At 45.2% G+C, this 19,104-nt stretch overlaps 2 protein-coding genes and 1 long non-coding RNA gene across 11 annotated transcripts in view; 1 reads left to right on the forward strand and 2 right to left on the reverse strand.

Moving 5' to 3' along the window:
• Positions 1 to 6,373, forward strand: part of LOC112266501 (protein TANC1-like) — a 53,438-nt gene extending 47,065 nt beyond the window's left edge. For 2 of the 3 annotated variants that reach the window (XM_024444008.2, XM_042296990.1), the window contains 8 exons: positions 32 to 155; positions 990 to 1,165; positions 1,383 to 1,515; positions 1,634 to 1,663; positions 1,746 to 1,837; positions 2,007 to 2,153; positions 3,788 to 3,888; positions 4,000 to 6,373. In XM_024444008.2, the coding sequence (XP_024299776.1) occupies positions 32 to 155; positions 990 to 1,165; positions 1,383 to 1,515; positions 1,634 to 1,663; positions 1,746 to 1,837; positions 2,007 to 2,153; positions 3,788 to 3,888; positions 4,000 to 5,467 (2,271 nt within the window). In that variant the 3' untranslated portion in view covers positions 5,468 to 6,373. The remainder of the gene's footprint in view (positions 1 to 31; positions 156 to 989; positions 1,166 to 1,382; positions 1,516 to 1,633; positions 1,664 to 1,745; positions 1,838 to 2,006; positions 2,154 to 3,787; positions 3,889 to 3,999) is intronic. The other variant, XM_024444009.2, reaches the window with a different exon arrangement.
• Positions 1,051 to 2,011, reverse strand: LOC121839254. The gene is made up of 3 exons (XR_006078776.1): positions 1,735 to 2,011; positions 1,392 to 1,634; positions 1,051 to 1,190 (listed from the first exon to the last, which is right to left on the reverse strand). It is a non-coding gene; the product is annotated as an uncharacterized LOC121839254 (long non-coding RNA).
• A 1,042-nt stretch (positions 6,374 to 7,415) lies between the features above and the next one.
• wdsub1 (WD repeat, sterile alpha motif and U-box domain containing 1) lies at positions 7,416 to 16,975 on the reverse strand. Of its 7 annotated transcripts, none has more exons than XM_024444012.2 (13): positions 16,485 to 16,975; positions 12,271 to 12,690; positions 11,926 to 12,113; positions 11,659 to 11,745; positions 11,422 to 11,515; positions 11,258 to 11,291; positions 11,096 to 11,136; positions 10,863 to 10,969; positions 10,559 to 10,573; positions 9,916 to 9,942; positions 9,614 to 9,793; positions 8,554 to 8,688; positions 7,416 to 8,385 (listed from the first exon to the last, which is right to left on the reverse strand). In XM_024444012.2, exons 2-13 carry the CDS (start codon positions 12,666 to 12,668, stop codon positions 8,234 to 8,236), a joined length of 1,458 nt encoding a protein of 485 aa, XP_024299780.1. In that variant the 5' UTR covers positions 12,669 to 12,690; positions 16,485 to 16,975; the 3' UTR covers positions 7,416 to 8,233. The 7 variants fall into 7 exon arrangements, with proteins under 7 accessions (XP_024299780.1, XP_024299778.1, XP_024299779.1 ...); XM_024444010.2 differs by having other exon boundaries at positions 10,559 to 10,576; XM_024444011.2 differs by lacking the exon at positions 16,485 to 16,975 and adding an exon at positions 15,185 to 15,333 and having other exon boundaries at positions 10,559 to 10,576.
• Positions 16,976 to 19,104: the final 2,129 nt, after the last annotated feature.

The raw sequence follows: 19,104 nt of genomic DNA on the forward strand, positions 1-19,104 counted from the left end.
TGCTCTCAATCTCTCTCTTGCTCTCTCTCAGGTAGCAGAGCTGTTTCTGCAGCGCGGTGTGGACATTAACACCATCGATAAGCAGGGCCGCAGTTTGCTGATGGTGGCAGCCAGCGAGGGCCACCTCAGCACTGCGGACTTCCTGCTGACAAAGGGTAAGCGGTCAAGGGTCAGGGTCACATCATGGTACATGTCAATTCTCAGTTCACTATGGGGGATAGTGTGTTATTTGAGATGATTTTTTATTTCGTGGCTCTGAAATACACAGTATAGACTTTTATTATTAGGTACACCCCGTTCACAAAAATGGTTCACCCCTACAGACTGTGAGTCAGGTGGCCGTGGCTTGCTATATAAGGCAGGGAGACAGGCATCAAGGCATTCAGTTACTGTTCATTTGAGCGTTAGAATGGGCAAAACTCGTGACCTAAGTGACTTTGAGTGTAGTATGATCGTCGATGCCAGGTGTGTCGGTTCCAGTATCTCAGAAACGGACGGATTCCTGGGATTTTCACGCACGACGGTGTCTAGGGTTCACCGAGAATGGTGCGACAAACAAAAAACATCCCGTCAGCAGCAGTCCTGTGGGTGAAAACAGCTCGTCGATGGGAGGTTGAACGAGAACGGCAAGAATCGTGCAAGCTAACAAACCGGCCACAAACAGGCAAATAATCCCGATTCCTGTTGAGTCATGCTGAATGCAGAGTAAGGATTTGGCGTAAGCAACATGAGTCCATGGCCCCATCCTGCTTGGTGTCAACGGTACAGGCTTGTGACAGTGGTGTACTGGTGTGGGGAATGTTTTCCGGGCACACGTTAGGTCCCTTAATACCAATTGAGCAGCGGTTCTATACCCCGAAGAATTCAGGCGGTTCGGTAGGGAAAGGAAGGTCTGACCCAGTATTAGATGTACCTAATAAACTGGCCACTGAGTGTATGTCAGTCTCAGTTGCAGTGGAGTGAGCTTGTTATTTCTGATCTGGTTCCAGGTGCGTCTTTAGCCTCCGTGGATAAGGAGGGCCAGACAGCTCTGAGCTGGGCGTGTCTGAAGGGTCAGAAGGGCGTGGTGCAGCACCTGGTGGAGATGGGGGCAGAGATAGACCACCCTGACAGGAACGGGCGTACCCCTCTCGACCTGGCAGCTTTCAACGGTGATGCAGAGATGGTGGGGTTCCTTCTAGTACTGCAAACTGGAGAAAAAAATAGATCCACAGACATAATTCTGATTTTGCTGCAACTGGCCTAGATCGTCTAAAACTGGCCTAGATTGTAGATTTTTTAAAAACACAGTACTGAATTTACACAATTCCCTCCAGCACCTTTAGCCTTGTTTGAATCCTTTTAAAATGCTGTTTGTTTTGTGGGGTCCTCTACAATCACAGGTTCAGTACCTGGTGGAGAAGGGTGCGGTGGTAGAGCATGTGGACCACAGTGGGGTGAGGCCTCTGGAGAGGGCTGTGGGCTGTAGGAACACTGCTGTAGTGGTGACCCTACTGAAGAAAGGGGCCAAGCTGGGTGAGTTGGAGTTGACCTGATCTGTCGGTGTTAAAGCCCTGCAGGGTCTTGAGGAAGGCTCTGTCAACATCATGTATTTCACCCCTCTTTCTCTTCACTCCTTTCTACCTGCTAAAAGGCTACAGAACATCCCCTTATGATCGATCAGGTACTTTCTTTAGATTCCTTTTACAGTGTTTTGTGTGTGTGTGTGTGTGTGTTTAACCTGTGTTCTCGTACCTCTTGACCAGGTCATGCTACGTGGGCGATGGCCACATCGAAACCAGACGTCCTCCTCATCCTCCTACAGAAACTCATGGAGGAGGGTAACCTGCTGTATAAGGTGGGTTAACAACAAAAGGAAAACCTGATCTCTCTTGCTGTGTGTGTGTGCCTGCGTGTCACTGTCTGTCATGAAAGTGTGTCCAGTTCAAAAATCTGCTAGCCCCCTTCTCCAAATCAATGCCTGTATTTTCTCTCTCTCCCTCCCTCCTCTCTCTCTCTCTCTCCAGAAGGGGAGGATGAAGGAGGCAGCCCAGAGGTATCAGTACGCCCTGAGGAAGTTCCCCCGAGATGGCTTCGGAGACGACCTGAAGGGCCTGAAGGAGCTCCGTGTCTCCTTGTACCTCAACATGTCACGCTGCCGCAGGAAAACCAATGTGAGACACACACACACACACACACACACACACACACACACACACGACTCTATCAGTTAATAGAATTGAATATTTAATAAAACTGCAGGTTTTACATCGTCTGATATAGCTACACACTAGAGAATTGGCTATTTTATAGAAGTTAACACTGAATGAAATGTAATTTCATGTTAATAGTATAGGAGTAGGTATAATAGATAGATCTTCATCTCGGCAGCCTGGAGGGAGTGATCTAACACACCCTTGTTTTACCAGACAATATAATAAGACTGTTATACTAGAGCAGTGGTGGTAAAATGGCATCCTCCGGGCAAATGAATAATGGAAAGATGCTATGATGTGATACGGTCATCCTCTCCCATATACTGGAGTAATCACTCACTCACTCACTCACTCACTCACACATGCAAGGTGGGCGCGTGTAGCACAAACACGTGCGCACAATCCCACACGGAAAGAAGGGATCCTCCCTCCGTTGTTGCTGGTGGATATTGGGTCAGGGGGAAGAGAGAGAGCTGGCTAGACACACACACACACATCATCCATATTCCATCACGTTCAGGTGAATAGAACAGGAGGGGAGTACAGAGGCCATAAAAACTGTTATTCCACATTGAACAGTTATTCAGAGCTGTGGAATTCAAGGCTGTGGTGTAACGCCCACCTCCATCTCAAGGACGGAATCACACTGTGGTTTGCTTCATTAAATATTCACCTGAGAGGAATGAAGGGAGCGGGGAAACTCATTTAAAAACAAGCCAACCGCATGCTCTCTAAGCATACAAAGAGATGGATGGATATACTGCACGCAGGCATGCACACACACACACACACACACACTAGAGACACTAGAGGTGCTTATGAAATCCCCATTAAAAGGCCCAGCTCAGTCAAAAACATGATTTACCTGTGTTTTATATATATTTCCATACTATGAGGATGCAATAATACTGTGAAATTGTGAAAATGATGATAATGGCCTTTTAGTGTAAGAGCTGTTTGAAAAGACATCACCAGGTGGTAAATTAGTTAATAAACCAATAAGAAAGAGAGTTCCAAAGCTCTGTCAAAAACAGCTAGTTTTCAGTTTTCCCCTCCACTCCCATTACTTGAGAAATTTCTCTTCGCTAAGAAGCTATTTTAGTTCATTTTTGAAAATGTTTATGAAAACAATGAGAGTAAGGTACTTAATTGTTACCCAGAAATAATTTAATATTGAGATAAAAACAGCTGCATTGTACCTTTAAGAGTCAATAGTTTTCATTTCCGACATCTGATTGAAGGAGTTTTTTTACGGTTTGGAGAGATGCTATGAGCACCCGTCTGGAGAATCCATTAAGACACTGGGAGATAAAGCTGCTCTACTCTGAGCTGCACACAGATGAAGAATTCTCCAGTTAAACAACACTGAATTCCTCATTTCAGCCACTTACAGTAATTGCAAAGTGTGGCGCTGTGTGGACTACCGCTGGATTCACGCTGCACTCATTAACGCTCACAAACACATTACCCTGGCTAATGACCTTAATAAGACGTTGCTTTTGGCTTCTTCATGAGAAATTCAGGGTGGACAGAATTTAACAGTAAACATTCAGAATTAACTGAGTTTCTGTCCTCTTTTTCCCCCCCGACAGGATTTTGGTATAGCGGAGGAGTTTGCCACCAAAGCCCTGGAACTGAAACCCAGGTCTTATGAGGCGTTCTACACCAGAGCACGAGCCAAGAGGAGCAGCAGGTTAGTACACACCAGTTCTCCGTTAATACTGATATAAAGGAAGGGACTAGAATGGACGGGTACAGTTGACAAGACAAACTCACACTATGTTCGCCTCATGTGTCCATCCAGGCAGTATGCGGGGGCGCTAGCCGACCTCAGCGAGGCGTCTCGGCTCTGCCCCACCAACCGGGAGATCCGCCGTCTGCTTACGCGTGTGGAGGACGAGTGTCAACAACAACAGCAGCAGCAGTCCCCCAACACACCACAGGGCCAACAAGCAGCACACAGCCAGACTCCCGATGACCTCACAGAGAGGAGCCAGGACACAGAGAGGAGTGGTGATACACAGAGCCAGGATGAACTAGATGATGATTATGAAGAGATAGGGGGAGAGGAAGAGCCCTCACAGAACCCCTATGGACCCAACAGGCCCAAGAACCCCTATGGACCCGACAGGGCTCTCCCACCAGTACCAGGCTCAGTGGGCTTAGCTCCCCTGGACCCCAGGCCTGGTTCCCCTCTGAACGGGTCCACACAGACCAACCTGTCTCTGGACAAGCAGGGCTCTGTCCTACAGGGTCCTAGACAGAACCAAAGCATGAAGACCAAGCAGCAGCAGCACTGTAACTCCCTGCAGGTAGGGGGCAGACCAGGGGGCAGGCCTATGTCTCTGTGTGGCCCCTCCAGCCCCCTGCCAGGCAGACACATCTCCACCTCCCTGAGACCCAGCCCTGGCCTGGGCATCGACATCAGCCCTCTGCCCTCTTCCGCAGACCACCAACCGGGGCTCACCCCTGCCAACCACCACCACTCCTCTTCATCTGTCCAGCCCTTCCAGGGCCACTCCTCCAGCCTGGCTAGGGGAACAGACAGGCTCTCAGCCCACCACGGCACCACGCTGGATGGACAGGCTGGGTCCCTCACCCCTGGGTTTGGTAAGGAGGTAAGGAGGGAGGGTTCTGGGGGGTCGGCTGGCCCCGGTCTGCGTTCTGGTGGTCAGACGGGCAGTATGAAGGCCTCCAGCTCTAGCAGTAGCTTAGCCTCCAGCGGGACCCTGTCAGACAGCGGCAGGACCCAGGCGCCTCAGGGACCCGACGTGCCTCGCCCCAAACCGGCTAAACCAGAGCTCAAGCCTCGGCCCTTCATGGGGGTGAAAGACAAGGCAGTGCGTGTCCAGGGGCAGCCCCCACCTGGACTGGGCTGGCAAGGCCAGCCTCACTCCCAGCCACTCTCCCCTGAAGGTCTAGAGAACCAGAGACACAGCATGGCCCCTATGGACAACATCCAGGGATTAAACAATGAGTTCAAGCAGAGGTCCTCTTACGCGGAACCACTGCAGAGCCAGGCTCCCCTCCAGGTGCTCAACGGGGCCCAGGCTCAGGCCCAACACCTGGCCCAACAGGCTCAGGCCAAGGCCCTGGCCAGGGAGTTTGGAGACAGGTTCTACCACAGGGAGCCAAGACCAGGTCCAGCTGCAGGCCAACATCACTCCTCCCAGTTCCCAGACGGGAACCACAGGCAGGCAGGGCTCACCAGAGATAACCCAGCCATCCTACCCATCAAACCTAAACGCTCCTTTATAGAATCCAACGTCTGAACTGACCATACATTCAGTCAAGCACAAACACAGGTGCAGACATCGTAACAACTTTCTCTGTATTCCAGAGAAAGTGGCAAGGGGAGGGTTTACAAGTTTCTTTCCTTAAATCGGACTCTTGTGAAGTGACAGTGTATGTGATGCACTGCGTTTAGACTTAAGCAGCATTTGAGGCTTTTGTGCTTTTTGCGTAAGCATGCCTAGAGCAACACCAGTAAGCAAACAACACAGTGCACGTAATCAGACCTGGGAAACACCCTATAGTACCAGCCCACTAGCTGAACAGTAGCACAGCATCCTAATATGGGCCATTATAACAACGTAACTATGATGTAGTTTGTAAAGAACAACACTAAAGGGTTTCGGATGCTAATGAACGAGAAGCCATTTGAGTAAACGATTGGCTAATGATCGGCACGCATATTGAATAGGGATGTTTATACATTAGATTTGTATGTGTTCTATTTATAGATTATATAAGTGGTGATAGCCTTTGTCAGTATAACGGAGGCCTCAATGCAGTGTTTCACAATGCATGGAGGGTTCTTTTCCTTTGTACATTTTTTATAAATACTCATATTTAAGTGTACATATAATCCTACAGACATTATTGTAACTGCTTGTTGTTGCGGTCTATGTTAATTTATTTACTGTGCCGATGGCTTGGTCAGCTGTAAGAGCAACATATTTTATATAGTTATTTTTGCACAGCTAGAGAAATAATTGAAAAGTTGATGGATTTATTTAGTTTATGTGCGCACAACATTAACCGTTTACAGTAAGGTACAGAATAGCTTGTAAGGGTATTATTGGTGAGATGATACAGGTATTCTACATGAACATTGTTGCCATCTTTGATTTGTGAGCTATGCGACACATGATACAGACTATGCTCAAGCACTTCTACCATAATCATGGGGAAATAAAATCTCTTTGGAAAACTAAAATGACATCTCCCTTCCACTCATTTCAAACACCCACGTGTAAAATTGAACGTGTACCGACATCTGCTATCCCTGTTATATAACGTCAGCCATAGATTGAACACTTCTATTGTCGACACCAGTATCCCTTAAATGCATTTTCCTCATTACAGCCTCATTCTAAAATGGATAATCATTGTTTAATCCTCATCTATCTACACACAATAACCATAATGACAAAGCAAAAAAATGTTTTTAGAAATGTTTGCAAATGTATTAACGATAAAAAACTGAAATACCTTATTTACATAAGTATTCATAACCTTTGCTATTAAACTCAAAACTGAGATCAGGTGCATCCTGTTGCCATTGATCATCCTTGAGATGTTTCTACAACTTGATTGGAGTCCACCTGTGGTAAACTCAATTGATTGGACATGATTTGAAAAGGCAAACACCTTTCTATATAAGGTCCCACAGTTGACAGTGCATGTCAGAGCATAAACCAAGCCATGAGGTTGAAGGAGGCACAGATCTAGAGAAGGGTACCAAAACATTTCTTCAGCATTGAATCATTCTTAAATGGAAGAAGTTTGGAACCACCAAGACTCTTCCTAGAGCTGACCTCTCGACCAAACGGGGGAGAAGGGCCTTGGTCAGGAAGGTGACCAAGAACCCGATGGTCACTCTGATAGAACACCAAAGTTCTTCTGTGGAGATCGGAGAACCTTCCAGAAGGACAACTATCTCTGCAGCACTCCACCAATCAGGACGTTATGGTAGAGTGGCCAGGAAGCCACCCCTCAGTAAAAGTCACATGACAGCCCACTTGGAGTTTGCCAAAAGGCATCTAAACTGTCAGACCATGAGAAACAAGATTCTCTGATCTGATGAAACCAAGACTGAACTCTTTGGCCTGAATGCCAAGCGTCACATCTGGAGGAAACCTGGCACAATCCTTACTGTGACGCATGGTGGTGGCAGCATCATGCTGTGGGGATGTTTTTCAGCAGCAGGGACTGTGAGACTAGTCAGGATTGAGGGAAAGATGAACGGAGAAAAGTACAGAGATCCTTGATGAAAACTTGCTCCAGAGTGCACAGGACTTCAGACTGGGGCGAAGGTTCACCTTCCAACAGGACAATGAACCTAGGCAGACAGCTAAGACAACACAGGAATGTCTTCGGGACAAGTCTCTGAATGTCCTTGAGTGGCCCAGCCAGAGCCCCGACTTGAACCCAATCGAACATCTCTGGAGAGACCTGGAAATAGCCGTGCAGCGACATTCCTCTTCCAACCTGACAGAGCTTGAGATGATCTGCAGAGAAGGAAGAAACTCCCCAAATACAGGGGTGCAAAGCTTGTAGCGTCACTCCCAAGAAGACCGGAGGCTGTAATTTGCTTTGTCATTATGGGGTATTATGTGTATATTAACGAGGGGGAAAAAACAATTTAATCAATTTTAGAATAAAGCTGTAACATAACAAAATGTGGAAAAAGTCAAGGGGTCTGAATACTTTCTGAATACACTGTACATCGAAATGGTTCTGGAGCTAAAGCAGCAGAGTAGAGTAAATAGCAGAGTTAAACATGGTTAACATGCATGAGTTTGAGAATATATATATTAGAATGTCTCATCAGCTATAAATATTTACATTCTAAAGCAGTTTCATCCCAACAGACACAGTGAGGGGTTGAATCGAAGCTCAGTATGGTCAACCTGAAAACATCATCATATATAGCTTTATGTACTATGAGCCTACTTTTGGTCAGAAGTTAACTGAGGGATAGACCCGCCTTCAGATTGAAATGGATGTAGAAGATGCCGATGCAGCCCTCTTTCTCACTGGCTGGTCCTCCAGCGTCCAATAGCCATCTTCAGGGTTCGGTTTGGGGTCAGAAGTGTGGTCTGTAAGGGCAGGTTGGTCATGGGGCTGGAACGATTCTTGGTTGCGATCCAGCTCTCAATCGCTTCCCTCTCATAGGAGTACCCATCTGTTCAGAAGAAAAGGTAGACAAGATGGATAGTGTGTTTTGCATCCTTTAAAAGCATGCGACTGTTTTGCAAAAAATGGTGTAGCATAGAAATCGATAAATAGATGGAATCTTGATAGCTAAAAATGCACAGACAGAAAGACAGGTTGCCATGGAGGCGTGTCCCACCTGCAGCGATAACAGGGTCCTTCATCAACTCTCTGGTGATTGGACAGAGGTACTCATCAGGAACACCGGTACACACACACCCCGCCTTCAGTTCCTCCACCTTCCTCAGGACCTTACTGCGCAACCCCACAGACTCTACAGCACACCAACAGGAAACAACCAGGCAGAGATTTGGGAAAAATTGTACATTGGCCGATTGGGCTTGCATCATTTGTGGATGTGATATCCTAGCTTGAACACACTGCGTACATGACCCAGTTCCTGGTCACCATGGAGACTACAGTAAAGCGAGGTCAGTCTGTGTGTGTGTGTGTGTGTGTTAGACACACAAAAAACAAAATAAGCCCTCTGCCCCTGAGAGGAAAAATAATCTTTCTCCATCAGGAAGATAACAACCTGGCATGGTGCCATCCCTCACTCTCAGAGACAGTAGAGAGTAGAAAGAGACACCCGTGTCTACTAAGAGATTCATCTCTTTTAGAGAACAGGGCTGTTTGGTTACTACGGTTGCCATTGGCGTGAGAGACCATCAACAACAGCCCCACACCTACCACCTCACAGAGAAACTAGAGTGAAAGATCTTTATTTAAAAGAGAAGATATAAGGATCAACCAAAATCTGTAAATCACATTTTCATATTTTGGAATTGTTTCAGACAGAAATGGTATTATCTGTAAACCATTTTCTATGTTACAGGATATGTATTTTGGGATGAGTAATTGTGTTTTATAAAAGGAGCAGAAATCTTAAAGCAGATTACACTCGCAGTGCAGAATACACATGGCCTAATCTAATGCTGTACAGTTAAAATGCATGTAATCCTGAGTAAATCTCATATTAACATTCATTCCTCAATGTTCACCTTGTTTCTCATTTGTCCCTCCTCCCTCTTAAAAAAAGATTCCAGCCTGAGTGTGTTGATGACGCTCCGTTTCCAGCTACTGTACAAAATGTGGACCTCAGATACCAGACTGACAAGTGGGTAATGTGTATAATATGATAATGTACCATTAGCTGTATGATAATGTGTATAGTCGATGGTGTGATGTGACTTCCCCACCTATGTTGAGTTCTGAGGCCAGTGTCTCCTTGGTCAGACTGATGAGCTCCGCTCCATCTATGTTGTTTGCCTTGAAGTTTTCCACCAGCACCTGCAGCCCCTCCTCACACAGCCACGCCCCCACGTCCTCCTCTGACCAATCACTGACCAGAAGCCTGGAGTGACACAGCAACTTTCTGCCTAACAGGTCGGAAAACAGGAAGTGACCGCACATTAGTATCTCTCAATGACATGCTGTTACTATAGGTATTAATGTGTCACCTATCAAAAGTTTCTATAGTGCTTTTTAGTCACTTTCCCACCTTCGCATGAGAATGTTGCAGTTTCAACTGGAAAACAAGATGTGAAAAATGAAATACATTTCAAACAGCACACTTAAAAACGTAAAAAATAATAAAACCATTGTCAACTAAAATGGTGAACATTAACGTATATAAAATTACAGTCATTGAATTGCAAGCCTTTTATTGCCAAGCCTCTCTTAGAATGAGTTGTGTTTAGGTTATTGGAAAACTATCAGGTGAGAGGAGAGGAAGAAAGCATCGAGAGCCTATAGAACTACAGTGTACAAAACATGAACACCTGCTCTTTCCATAACATTGATGAATCTAAGCTGTTCTGAGGGCAATGGGGGGATGCAACTCAATATTAGGAAGGTGTTCTTAATGTTTTGTATACCGTGTACACTAATACAGTGAATCCAAGTGAAAAACAACTCGGTTCTCAGCAGGCAGTGTCTCAAGGCAAAAGTCACCTGGAAACACAACAGGCTATGAAAGACTCCGTCATATTAGCAGAATGCATTATCACCGGGGTAGAAGTATCACTCTCAATAAAGCCCTCTGATAGCAGTGGGACTCCTAGGTTTCACAGAGAACCTCCATCCCTCACTGCTTTCAATGAGCAGATGGGTGGTACAGATAAGGAAGAGAATTTAAAACTCACCAGGTAAAGATTTGCCTTCTTTTTTTCCCCCCCATGATCCATGCAGAGAGAGGGATGATGATTGGCAGAATAAAATAAACACAATTAAGCCATAATCAATAAAGAAGAGCTGATGCAAAAACAGCACATAATCACCAGGCTGTCGTCACCATTAAGTCAATAGGATCTTTGTTTACATGAGAAAATAGTGAAAGAGTACATAGGAACCCCACACAGCGTGACTCAGAAGGCTAATGCCATTCTTAATGCCAATAACACTGGGAGCTTGTCAGTACATGTACTTCTACCTGTGTGCGTTACCCACCATGGCCACTGTGTCCATCCTCTACTCTCCATATATTGACAGTCTTGTCCATAGAACCCGTGGCGAACAGAGGTGTGCTGGGAGAGAAGGCACACGCCGTCACGTACCTACAGCAAAGGATCATGGGAGGGAGGACGGAAAGGTACATTTAAAATCAATTTTAAAAAGTAGGCTAATCGAAGAAGGCCGTTGAGGTTTCGACGATGTCCCCAAAGGGTAGGAAGGAAGATTACCTCTCGTGTTGGTTCAATATGTAGAGCAAAGTCCCCTGGCTCTGAAAAAGCAACAACACAAGTTCAGATGGGCGGTGTTCATGGGTTTGTGTGTGGGACATTAACATGGGGAGTTAAACTGAAATGACATCTACGGTAATGAAAAGAGCTTGAGTGTCTTACAGCATCGTATACTGTGACAGTTTTGTCCACTGAGCTGCAACAGAAAAGGAAATGGTAAAAAGCAATACACTTCTCCCCCTTGTGGCCAGTTGGAGTAAATGTACAACTTTATCTTGACCAACTATGAGAGCGCTTTGCCATAGATCACCTACGGGCGGACTTACCCAGACACAAGCAGCTGTCCGTCCGCAGAGAAAGCACAGGAGAGCACCGGGGCAGACTGGCCGGTCAGGGTGTGCAGCAGCTGCATCTTACAGCCTACGGGCCAGAGGGGAATGGATGGACTACTTCAGATCATTCAGTGTGAACACACATCCCCCACATCATTCGATGACCAACATATGCACACAGTTCAACGTTAAACAGCACACTTGCATATCCATAGCCCGTGGTCAACGTACTGCCTGTGTTGGACCTGGAGACGGTCCATATCTTCAGCGTGCTGTCTTGTCCACAGGAGGCCAGGCGGAACTGTACCGTACCGCTACCTGAGAGAGGGGAGCAAATGAATCAAACACAACAAATTCCCATATATGGAGACTCCAAGATCCCAGATCAAAATGTTGCGCTGTATAGATAACTCCTCTGATGGTTGTCATGTTCGTACAAACAGATCTGGGAACAGGCCAACTCAAAAGACGGCGGGAGGAGGAAAATATTATGATCACCACTGAGGATCTTGGGGCCAAAGCAGCAGCAGGTGACCCCCAAGTCATGAGTGTTCTTCTCCGCATGAAGCTGGTTCATGTCCAGGTCCCACAGCCTGAGGTCCCCATACGTAGATCCAGTGACAAACATCTGGCCACAGGGGGTGAAGGAGCATGCCACCATAGTGGTGTCATTCACTGCCCCCGTCCTGTCGACAAATAATCAGTTAAGAACACTCCACAAGAGACAACACATAACATCAGTCTGCAGAGGCCAGCGAAGCCTCACTCGATATAGGCAACACACGCAGGCCTATTTATGCTTCGATAACATGGAGATAAATAACACCTATCAATTATGTTCACCTGTGCAATGTTTTCGTACGGAAATCCCAAAGACCTAAAGTACCATCGGACGCCCCCGAAACCAGGTGTGAAGAGTCGGGCGAGAAGGCGCAGACCCTGACGGGGTTCCGACCAGGATGCTCCAACACTGCCTCTATCTCACCTGTGTCCGTTGACCACACAACTGTGGAACCATCAGTTGAACACGAGGCTAAATACTGACCACAGGCGCTGAAGCAACAACAATGGACGCCATAGCCGTGGCCAGAGAGCGGGGAGTATGGGACTTCGGAAAAGTCTTGGGTGTTGTAAATTCGTACGGTTTTGTCAGCTGAACAGGTGGCCAGCAGTGTCGGGGAGAAGGCGCACCAGTTGACATCGTCGCGATGGTCTTGCAGGGTGCAGATCAGGGACACCATTTGAGTTGGTCTTGAAGAATCCCTTTGACAATAGAATATAACTATTAACTGCGTGACATTACAATGATTACAAGATAGCTAGCATTGTCACTTCACCCCTACCTACATGTACAAATGACCTCAACTAACCTGTTACCTCTGCACACCGACTCGGTACCGGTATCCCCTGTATATAGCCTCATTATGTTATTGTGTTACTTAATTATTTGTTATTTTTTGCTTTAGTTTATTTATTAAATATTTTCTTAACCCTTCTTGAAATGCACTGTTGGTTAAGTAAGAATTTCACGGTAAAGTCTACACTTGTCGTATTCGGGCAGATGTGACAAATAACGTTTTAGTTGATTTGACTCATTCTTATCAAACAGCTTGCCACACCTGGAAACCACATGAAGTTGCCAGAGCAGAGGTTGCAATCGCATGCATTTGAGCAAATAGGCTACTTACTACCCACTTGACTAACCACTGGGCAAAAACTGTTTGAATCAACGTTGTTTCCAAGTAATTTCAAGCCAAAAAAACAATGTGATGACGTTGAATCAACATGGAAAACTAATTAGGATTTACAAAAAGTCATCAAAGTGAAGGGCTTTTAGTATTTTGACTGCCTCGCCTGGTTCACCAACTACTTTTCTGATAGAGTTCAGTGTGTCAAATCGGAGGGCCTGTTGTCCGGACCTCTGGCAGTCTATGGGGGTGCCACAGGGTTCAATCCTTGGGACGACTCTTCTCTGTATACATCAATGATGTCAGTCATGCTGCTGGTGATTCTCTGATCCACCTCTATGCAGACGACACCATTCTGTGTACATCTGGCCCTTCTTGGGACACTGTGTTAACTAACCTCCAGACGAGCTTCAATGCCATACAACTCTCCTTCCGTGGCCTCCAACTACTCTTAAATGCAAGTAAAACTAAATGCATGCTCTTCAAACGATCACTGCCCACACCTGCCTTCCCGTCCAGCAGCACTACTCTGGACGGTTCTGACTTAGAATATGTGGACATATACAAATATCTAGGTGTCTGGTTAGACTGTAAACGCTCCTTCCAGACTCACATTAAGCATCTCCAATCCAAAATTAAATCTAGAATCGGCTTCCTATTTCGCAACAAAACATTCTTCACTCATGCTGCCAAACATACCCTAGTAAAACTGACTATCCTACAGATCCTTTACTTCGGCGATGTCATTTACAAAATAGCCTCTAACACTCTACTCAGCAAATTGGATGCAGTCTATCACAGTGCCATCCGTTTTTTCACCAAAGCCCCATATTACTACCCACCACTGTGACCTGTATGCTCTCATTGGCTGGCCCTCGCTTCATATTTGTCGCCAAACCCACTGGCTCCAGGTCATCTATAAGTCTTTGCTAGGTAAAGCCCCACCTTATCTCAGCTCACTGGTCACCATAGCAGCACCCACCCGTAGCATGCGCTCCAGCATGTATATTTCACTGGTCACCCCCCAAAGCCAATTTCTCCTTTGGTCACCTTTCCTTCCAGTTCTCTGCTGCGAATGACTGGAACGAACTGCAAAAATCACTGAAGCTAATCACGCACCAGCGACTCCTGTGGCGGGCCGGGCACAGTGCGCGCTAACTAAGGTTGCCAGGTGCACAGTATTTCCTCCGACACATTGGTGCGGCTGGCTTCCGGGTTGGATGGCGCTGTGTTAAGAAGCAGTGCGGCTTGGTTGGGTTGTGTATCGGAGGACGCATGACTTTCAACCTTCGTCTCTCCCGAGCCCGTATGGGAGTTGTAGCAATGAGACAAGATAGTAGCTACTAAACAATTGGGGAGAAAAGGGGGTAAATTTAAAAAAAATATATATATTTTTAAATCACTTAAGCTGGAGCCTCATATCTCCCTCACTAGCTTAAAGCACCAGCTGTCAGGGCAGCTCACAGAACACTGTATATAGCCCATCCAACTACCTCATCCCCATACTGTTATTTACTTTGCTCCTTGGCACCCCAGTATCTCTACTTGCACACTCATCTTCTGCACATCCTAACATTCCAGTGTTCAATTGCTATATTGTAATTATTTTGCCACTATGGCCTATTTATTGCCTTAACTCCCTTATCCTACCTCATTTGCACACTGTATATAGACTTTTTTCTATTGTATTATTGACTGCATGTTTGTTTATTCCATGTGTAACTCTGCATTGTTGTTTGTGTCGCACTGCTTTGCTTTATCTTGACCAGGTCGCAGTTGTAAATGAGAACTTGTTCTCAACTAGCCTACCTGGTTAAATATAGGTGTGGGGGGGATATATATATATATATTTCACCCGACTTTTAACCTAAATCCAATGACATGGTGAGAGGTTTAGTTGATTTCACTTTAGTTGATAACTCAACCAAATGTAAATCAAATCTATACACTGAACTGACGTCTGAGCCCAGTGGGTAGTTAGTAGCGAGCAGATCCGGCACCTTACGCTTGTACTACAGGGTCGGGCAGGCTTCGCAGTGCTGGCGCGAGATAAGGCTCAGAAAATGTACCTCAATCCAGGGATGGGAAAGGCTTTGAGATCCTCGAATCAATTGTCCCATTATCCCAACTGTTACACCGACAATATTGAATGACTGCTAGTTTTTCAGGAAAAGCACTTGTATTCCTCAGGCTAAATAGCAGTTGCCACATCAGCCATTTTGGAATAGCAGCGTCAGCCAATCAGCTCCTTTGTTGTTCAGCGCAACGTGATATTCCATAATGTCTGCTGTTGCTAATGCTAGTTAATATGTAGCCAATAAAACCGAGATTAACGACGGAATTGCGCGCCTAGTTAACCTAGTTTCGGCACCCAACGACTTGCCCGCAATTAACAACATTGCGGGCAATTCTTTGGGTGCTGAAATCAGTTTTTTTTTAAATAAAAACGTATGTGATGTCGGAACTCCAGTCCGCCCACTTTAGTCGCCACTCAACCCCATCGTAAATAGTGGCTAGTTAACATGAGGCTTTAAAGGGCAATTTCCCGAAAAACTACCAGTCTTTCAATCTTCTCTGTGTAACATTTGGGACTATTCGAAGTACAACTCATCCCTGAAATTATGAATGTTTTCCGAGCCATATGCGCTGTGTATTAAATTAACTTTTTGGGCGACCCGACCAAAGTCACATAGTCACATAAATCTGTAATTCTCATTGAAAGCAATTCTAATAAACAGTAAAGCTGTTCTATGTGCACTATTTCTATGCTTCCCAATCTTAAATTTAGTTTTTTAATCTTTTACTTTCGGTATTGTATTGTACACCAGCTTTAAAACAGCTGAAAATACAGTAATGAAACAAGCAGGGAGCAGGTGTTGATCCCTCGACCTTCTAGCCCGAAGTCCAGCGCTATCGACTGTGCCTCAAAAGCTTGCTCGTGAGTCGATATCCGCCCTTATAAAACCAGGGTCGCTACAATACAATATTTTTTGTTTATTGAAAATATATTTCACATCAGGTTAGATGGTACAATGATTGTCTACACTATACTTGCTTGTTTGTTTGTTTGTTTTTATCACAAACTGGAATTAGGCAAACTATTCGAATTTTTAGCAACCACAAATGGCGGAGCGATTTATGTATAGTACACCTTTATGCAAACTGTCTAACTGACCCTGTAGTGCAGCTATAAGCAAGCATAAAGTGTCGGATCTGCTGCTAACCCTTTAGCTATGCTAGCTGTTCGCACAACAACAGCATCATTCTATGCTCCTGTTGTTTAGTTGGTATTATAACAAATGCATGTAAATACAAAGCCAGTATTATTTTATATACTAACTAAAGTGGTATTTATGTTTATTTGCTTACCTCTTTGTGTGTCTCTGTTCAATGTTTACTTCCTGGTCATGCGCACGCTGTCATATGATCAGCTGACGGTAATGACCTTCCCCCCAGAAATATGCGTCTATGGGTAGCTGCAGTGACCAGGGTATTGCCGCGTTCAAACAACTAGGAGCTCGGAAATCTCCACTTCAAACTTCAGTGCGTTCAAGACAACTGGGAACTCGCGAAAAAAACTAGCTCTGAATTGGATAATTCGTTTTGAACGGTCATCCAACTCAGAACTCTAAAGCTTCGACTAACTGACCTCAAGAGCACTGACGTCATGATTTGACCTCGTTTTTTTCCGAGTTCCCATTTGTCCTGAACGCACCATATGGCGAGTGTGTGTGTCCAAATGAGTGAGTGTGTAGACGGGGAATCCGCTAATTGTGCAGATTTGCTGCAACTCAAGAAACGGAAGAAAAACACAGCTCAATCAAAACCGTAAAACCTAAAGCAGAGCGCTTTCCACACGCCCACTATTTTCCTTTCGACAAACCCACACTCCAGTCGCCATATTGGGATGCAGCTACGTCCCTTTCTCGAAATATGAGCCATGGAGCTTGCCAGCCTGCTGTCCTAAACACCATAAATTAGTTCGTTCAGCCATTCCTATTGGGGGAAATTAATGGGCAAATAATAAGGTTTTGGGATAAACGCCGACAATAAGGTCACAGGCTTAGGAGGAGATCTTATACATTTTGTTCAATGAGGTTAACATGAAGAGTTAGCACAAAACCTTTTATGTGCTTTGTTATTTTTTGGATTACATGAATGCCAAAGAAATCACAAAAAGTGATAACTATTATTTTTTTCTCGTAGGATAAAACACAGAAGATAATTTATTTTTGGATGGTTTTTAGATAAACTTTCTCATAGGCTTTGTCCAACGAACCAATGGTAGAGTTAGATTGGAGTCATTAAAAATCGTTTTTCAACCACTCCAACATTTTCTTGTTAACAAACTACAGTTTTGGAAAGTCGGGTTAGGACACCTGCTTTGTGCATGACACGTCATTTTTCCAACAATTGTTTACAGACAGATTATTTCACTTCTAATTCACTGTATCACAATTACAGTGGGTCAGAAGTTTACATACACTAAATTGACTGTGCCTTTGAACAGCTTGGAAAATTCCAGAAAATGATGGCATGGCATGGCTCTCCTGACCCCTCCTGTCTCAGCCTCCAGTATTTATGCTGCAGTAGTTTATGTGTCGGGGGGCTAGGGTCAGTTTGTTATATCTGGAGTACTTCTCCTGTCCTATCAGGTGTCCTGTGTGAATTTAAGTATGCTCTCTCTAATTCTCTCTTTCTCTCTCTCTGAGGACCTGAGCCCTAGGACCATGCCTCAGGACAACCTGACATGATGACTCCTTGCTGTCCCCAGTCCACTGGCCGTGCTGCTGCTCCAGTTTCAACTGTTCTGCCTGTGATTATTATTATTTGACCATGCTGGTTATTTATGAACATTTGAACATCTTGGCCATGTTCTGTTATAATCTCCACCCGGCACAGCCAGAAGAGGACTGGCCACCCCACATAGCCTGGTTCCTCTCTAGGTTTCTTCCTAGGTTTTGGCCTTTCTAGGGAGTTTTTCCTAGCCACCGTGCTTCTACACCTACATTGCTTGTTGTTTGGGGTTTTAGGCTGGGTTTCTGTACAGCACTTTGAGATATCGGCTGATGTACGAAGGGCTATATAAATACATTTGATTTGATTTGACTTTAGAAGCTTCTGAGAGGCTAATTGTCATAATTTGAGTCAATTGTAGGTGTACCTGTGAAGTATTTCAAGGCCAACCTTCAAACTCAGTGCCTCTTTGCTTGACATCATGGGAAAATCAAAAGAAATCAGCCAAGAAAAAATTGTAGACCTCCACAAGTCTGGTTCATCCTTGGGAGCAATTTCCAACCACCTGAAGGTACCACGTTCATCTGTACAAACAATAGTACACAAGTATAAACAAGTATAAACACCATGGGACCACGCAGCCATCATGCCACTCAGGAAGGAGATGTGTTCTGTCTACCTAGAGATGAACGTACTTTGGTACGAAAAGTGCAAATCAATCCTAGAACAACAGCAAAGGACCTTGTGAAGATGCTGGAGGAAACGGGTACTGCAAAAGTATCTATATCCACAGTAAAACGAGTCCTGTATCGACATAACCTGAAAGGCCGCTAAGCAAGGAAGAAGCCACTGCTCCAAAACCGCCATAAAAAAGGCAGACTACAGTTTGCAACTGCACATGGTGACAAAGATTGTACTTTTTGAAAAAATGTCCTCTGGTCTGATGAAACAAAAATAGAACTGTTTGGCCATAATGACCATAATGTTTGGAGGAAAAAGGGGGAGGCTTGCAAGCCCAAGAACACCATGCAAACCGTGAAGCACGGGGTGGCAGCATCAAGTGTGGGGGTGCTTCCAAAGTTGTGGCAAAATGGCTTAAGGACAACAAAGTCAAGGTATTGAAGGAGTGGCCATCACAAAGCCCTGACCTCATCCTATAGAAATTTGTGGGCAAAACTGAAAAAGCTTGTGTGAGCAAGGAGGCCAACAAACCTGACTCAGTTACACTAGCACTGCCAGGAGGAATGGGCCA

The sequence above is a fragment of the Oncorhynchus tshawytscha genome, linkage group LG14, assembly GCF_018296145.1.
Source record: "Oncorhynchus tshawytscha isolate Ot180627B linkage group LG14, Otsh_v2.0, whole genome shotgun sequence".
Taxonomy (NCBI): Eukaryota; Metazoa; Chordata; class Actinopteri; order Salmoniformes; family Salmonidae; genus Oncorhynchus; species Oncorhynchus tshawytscha.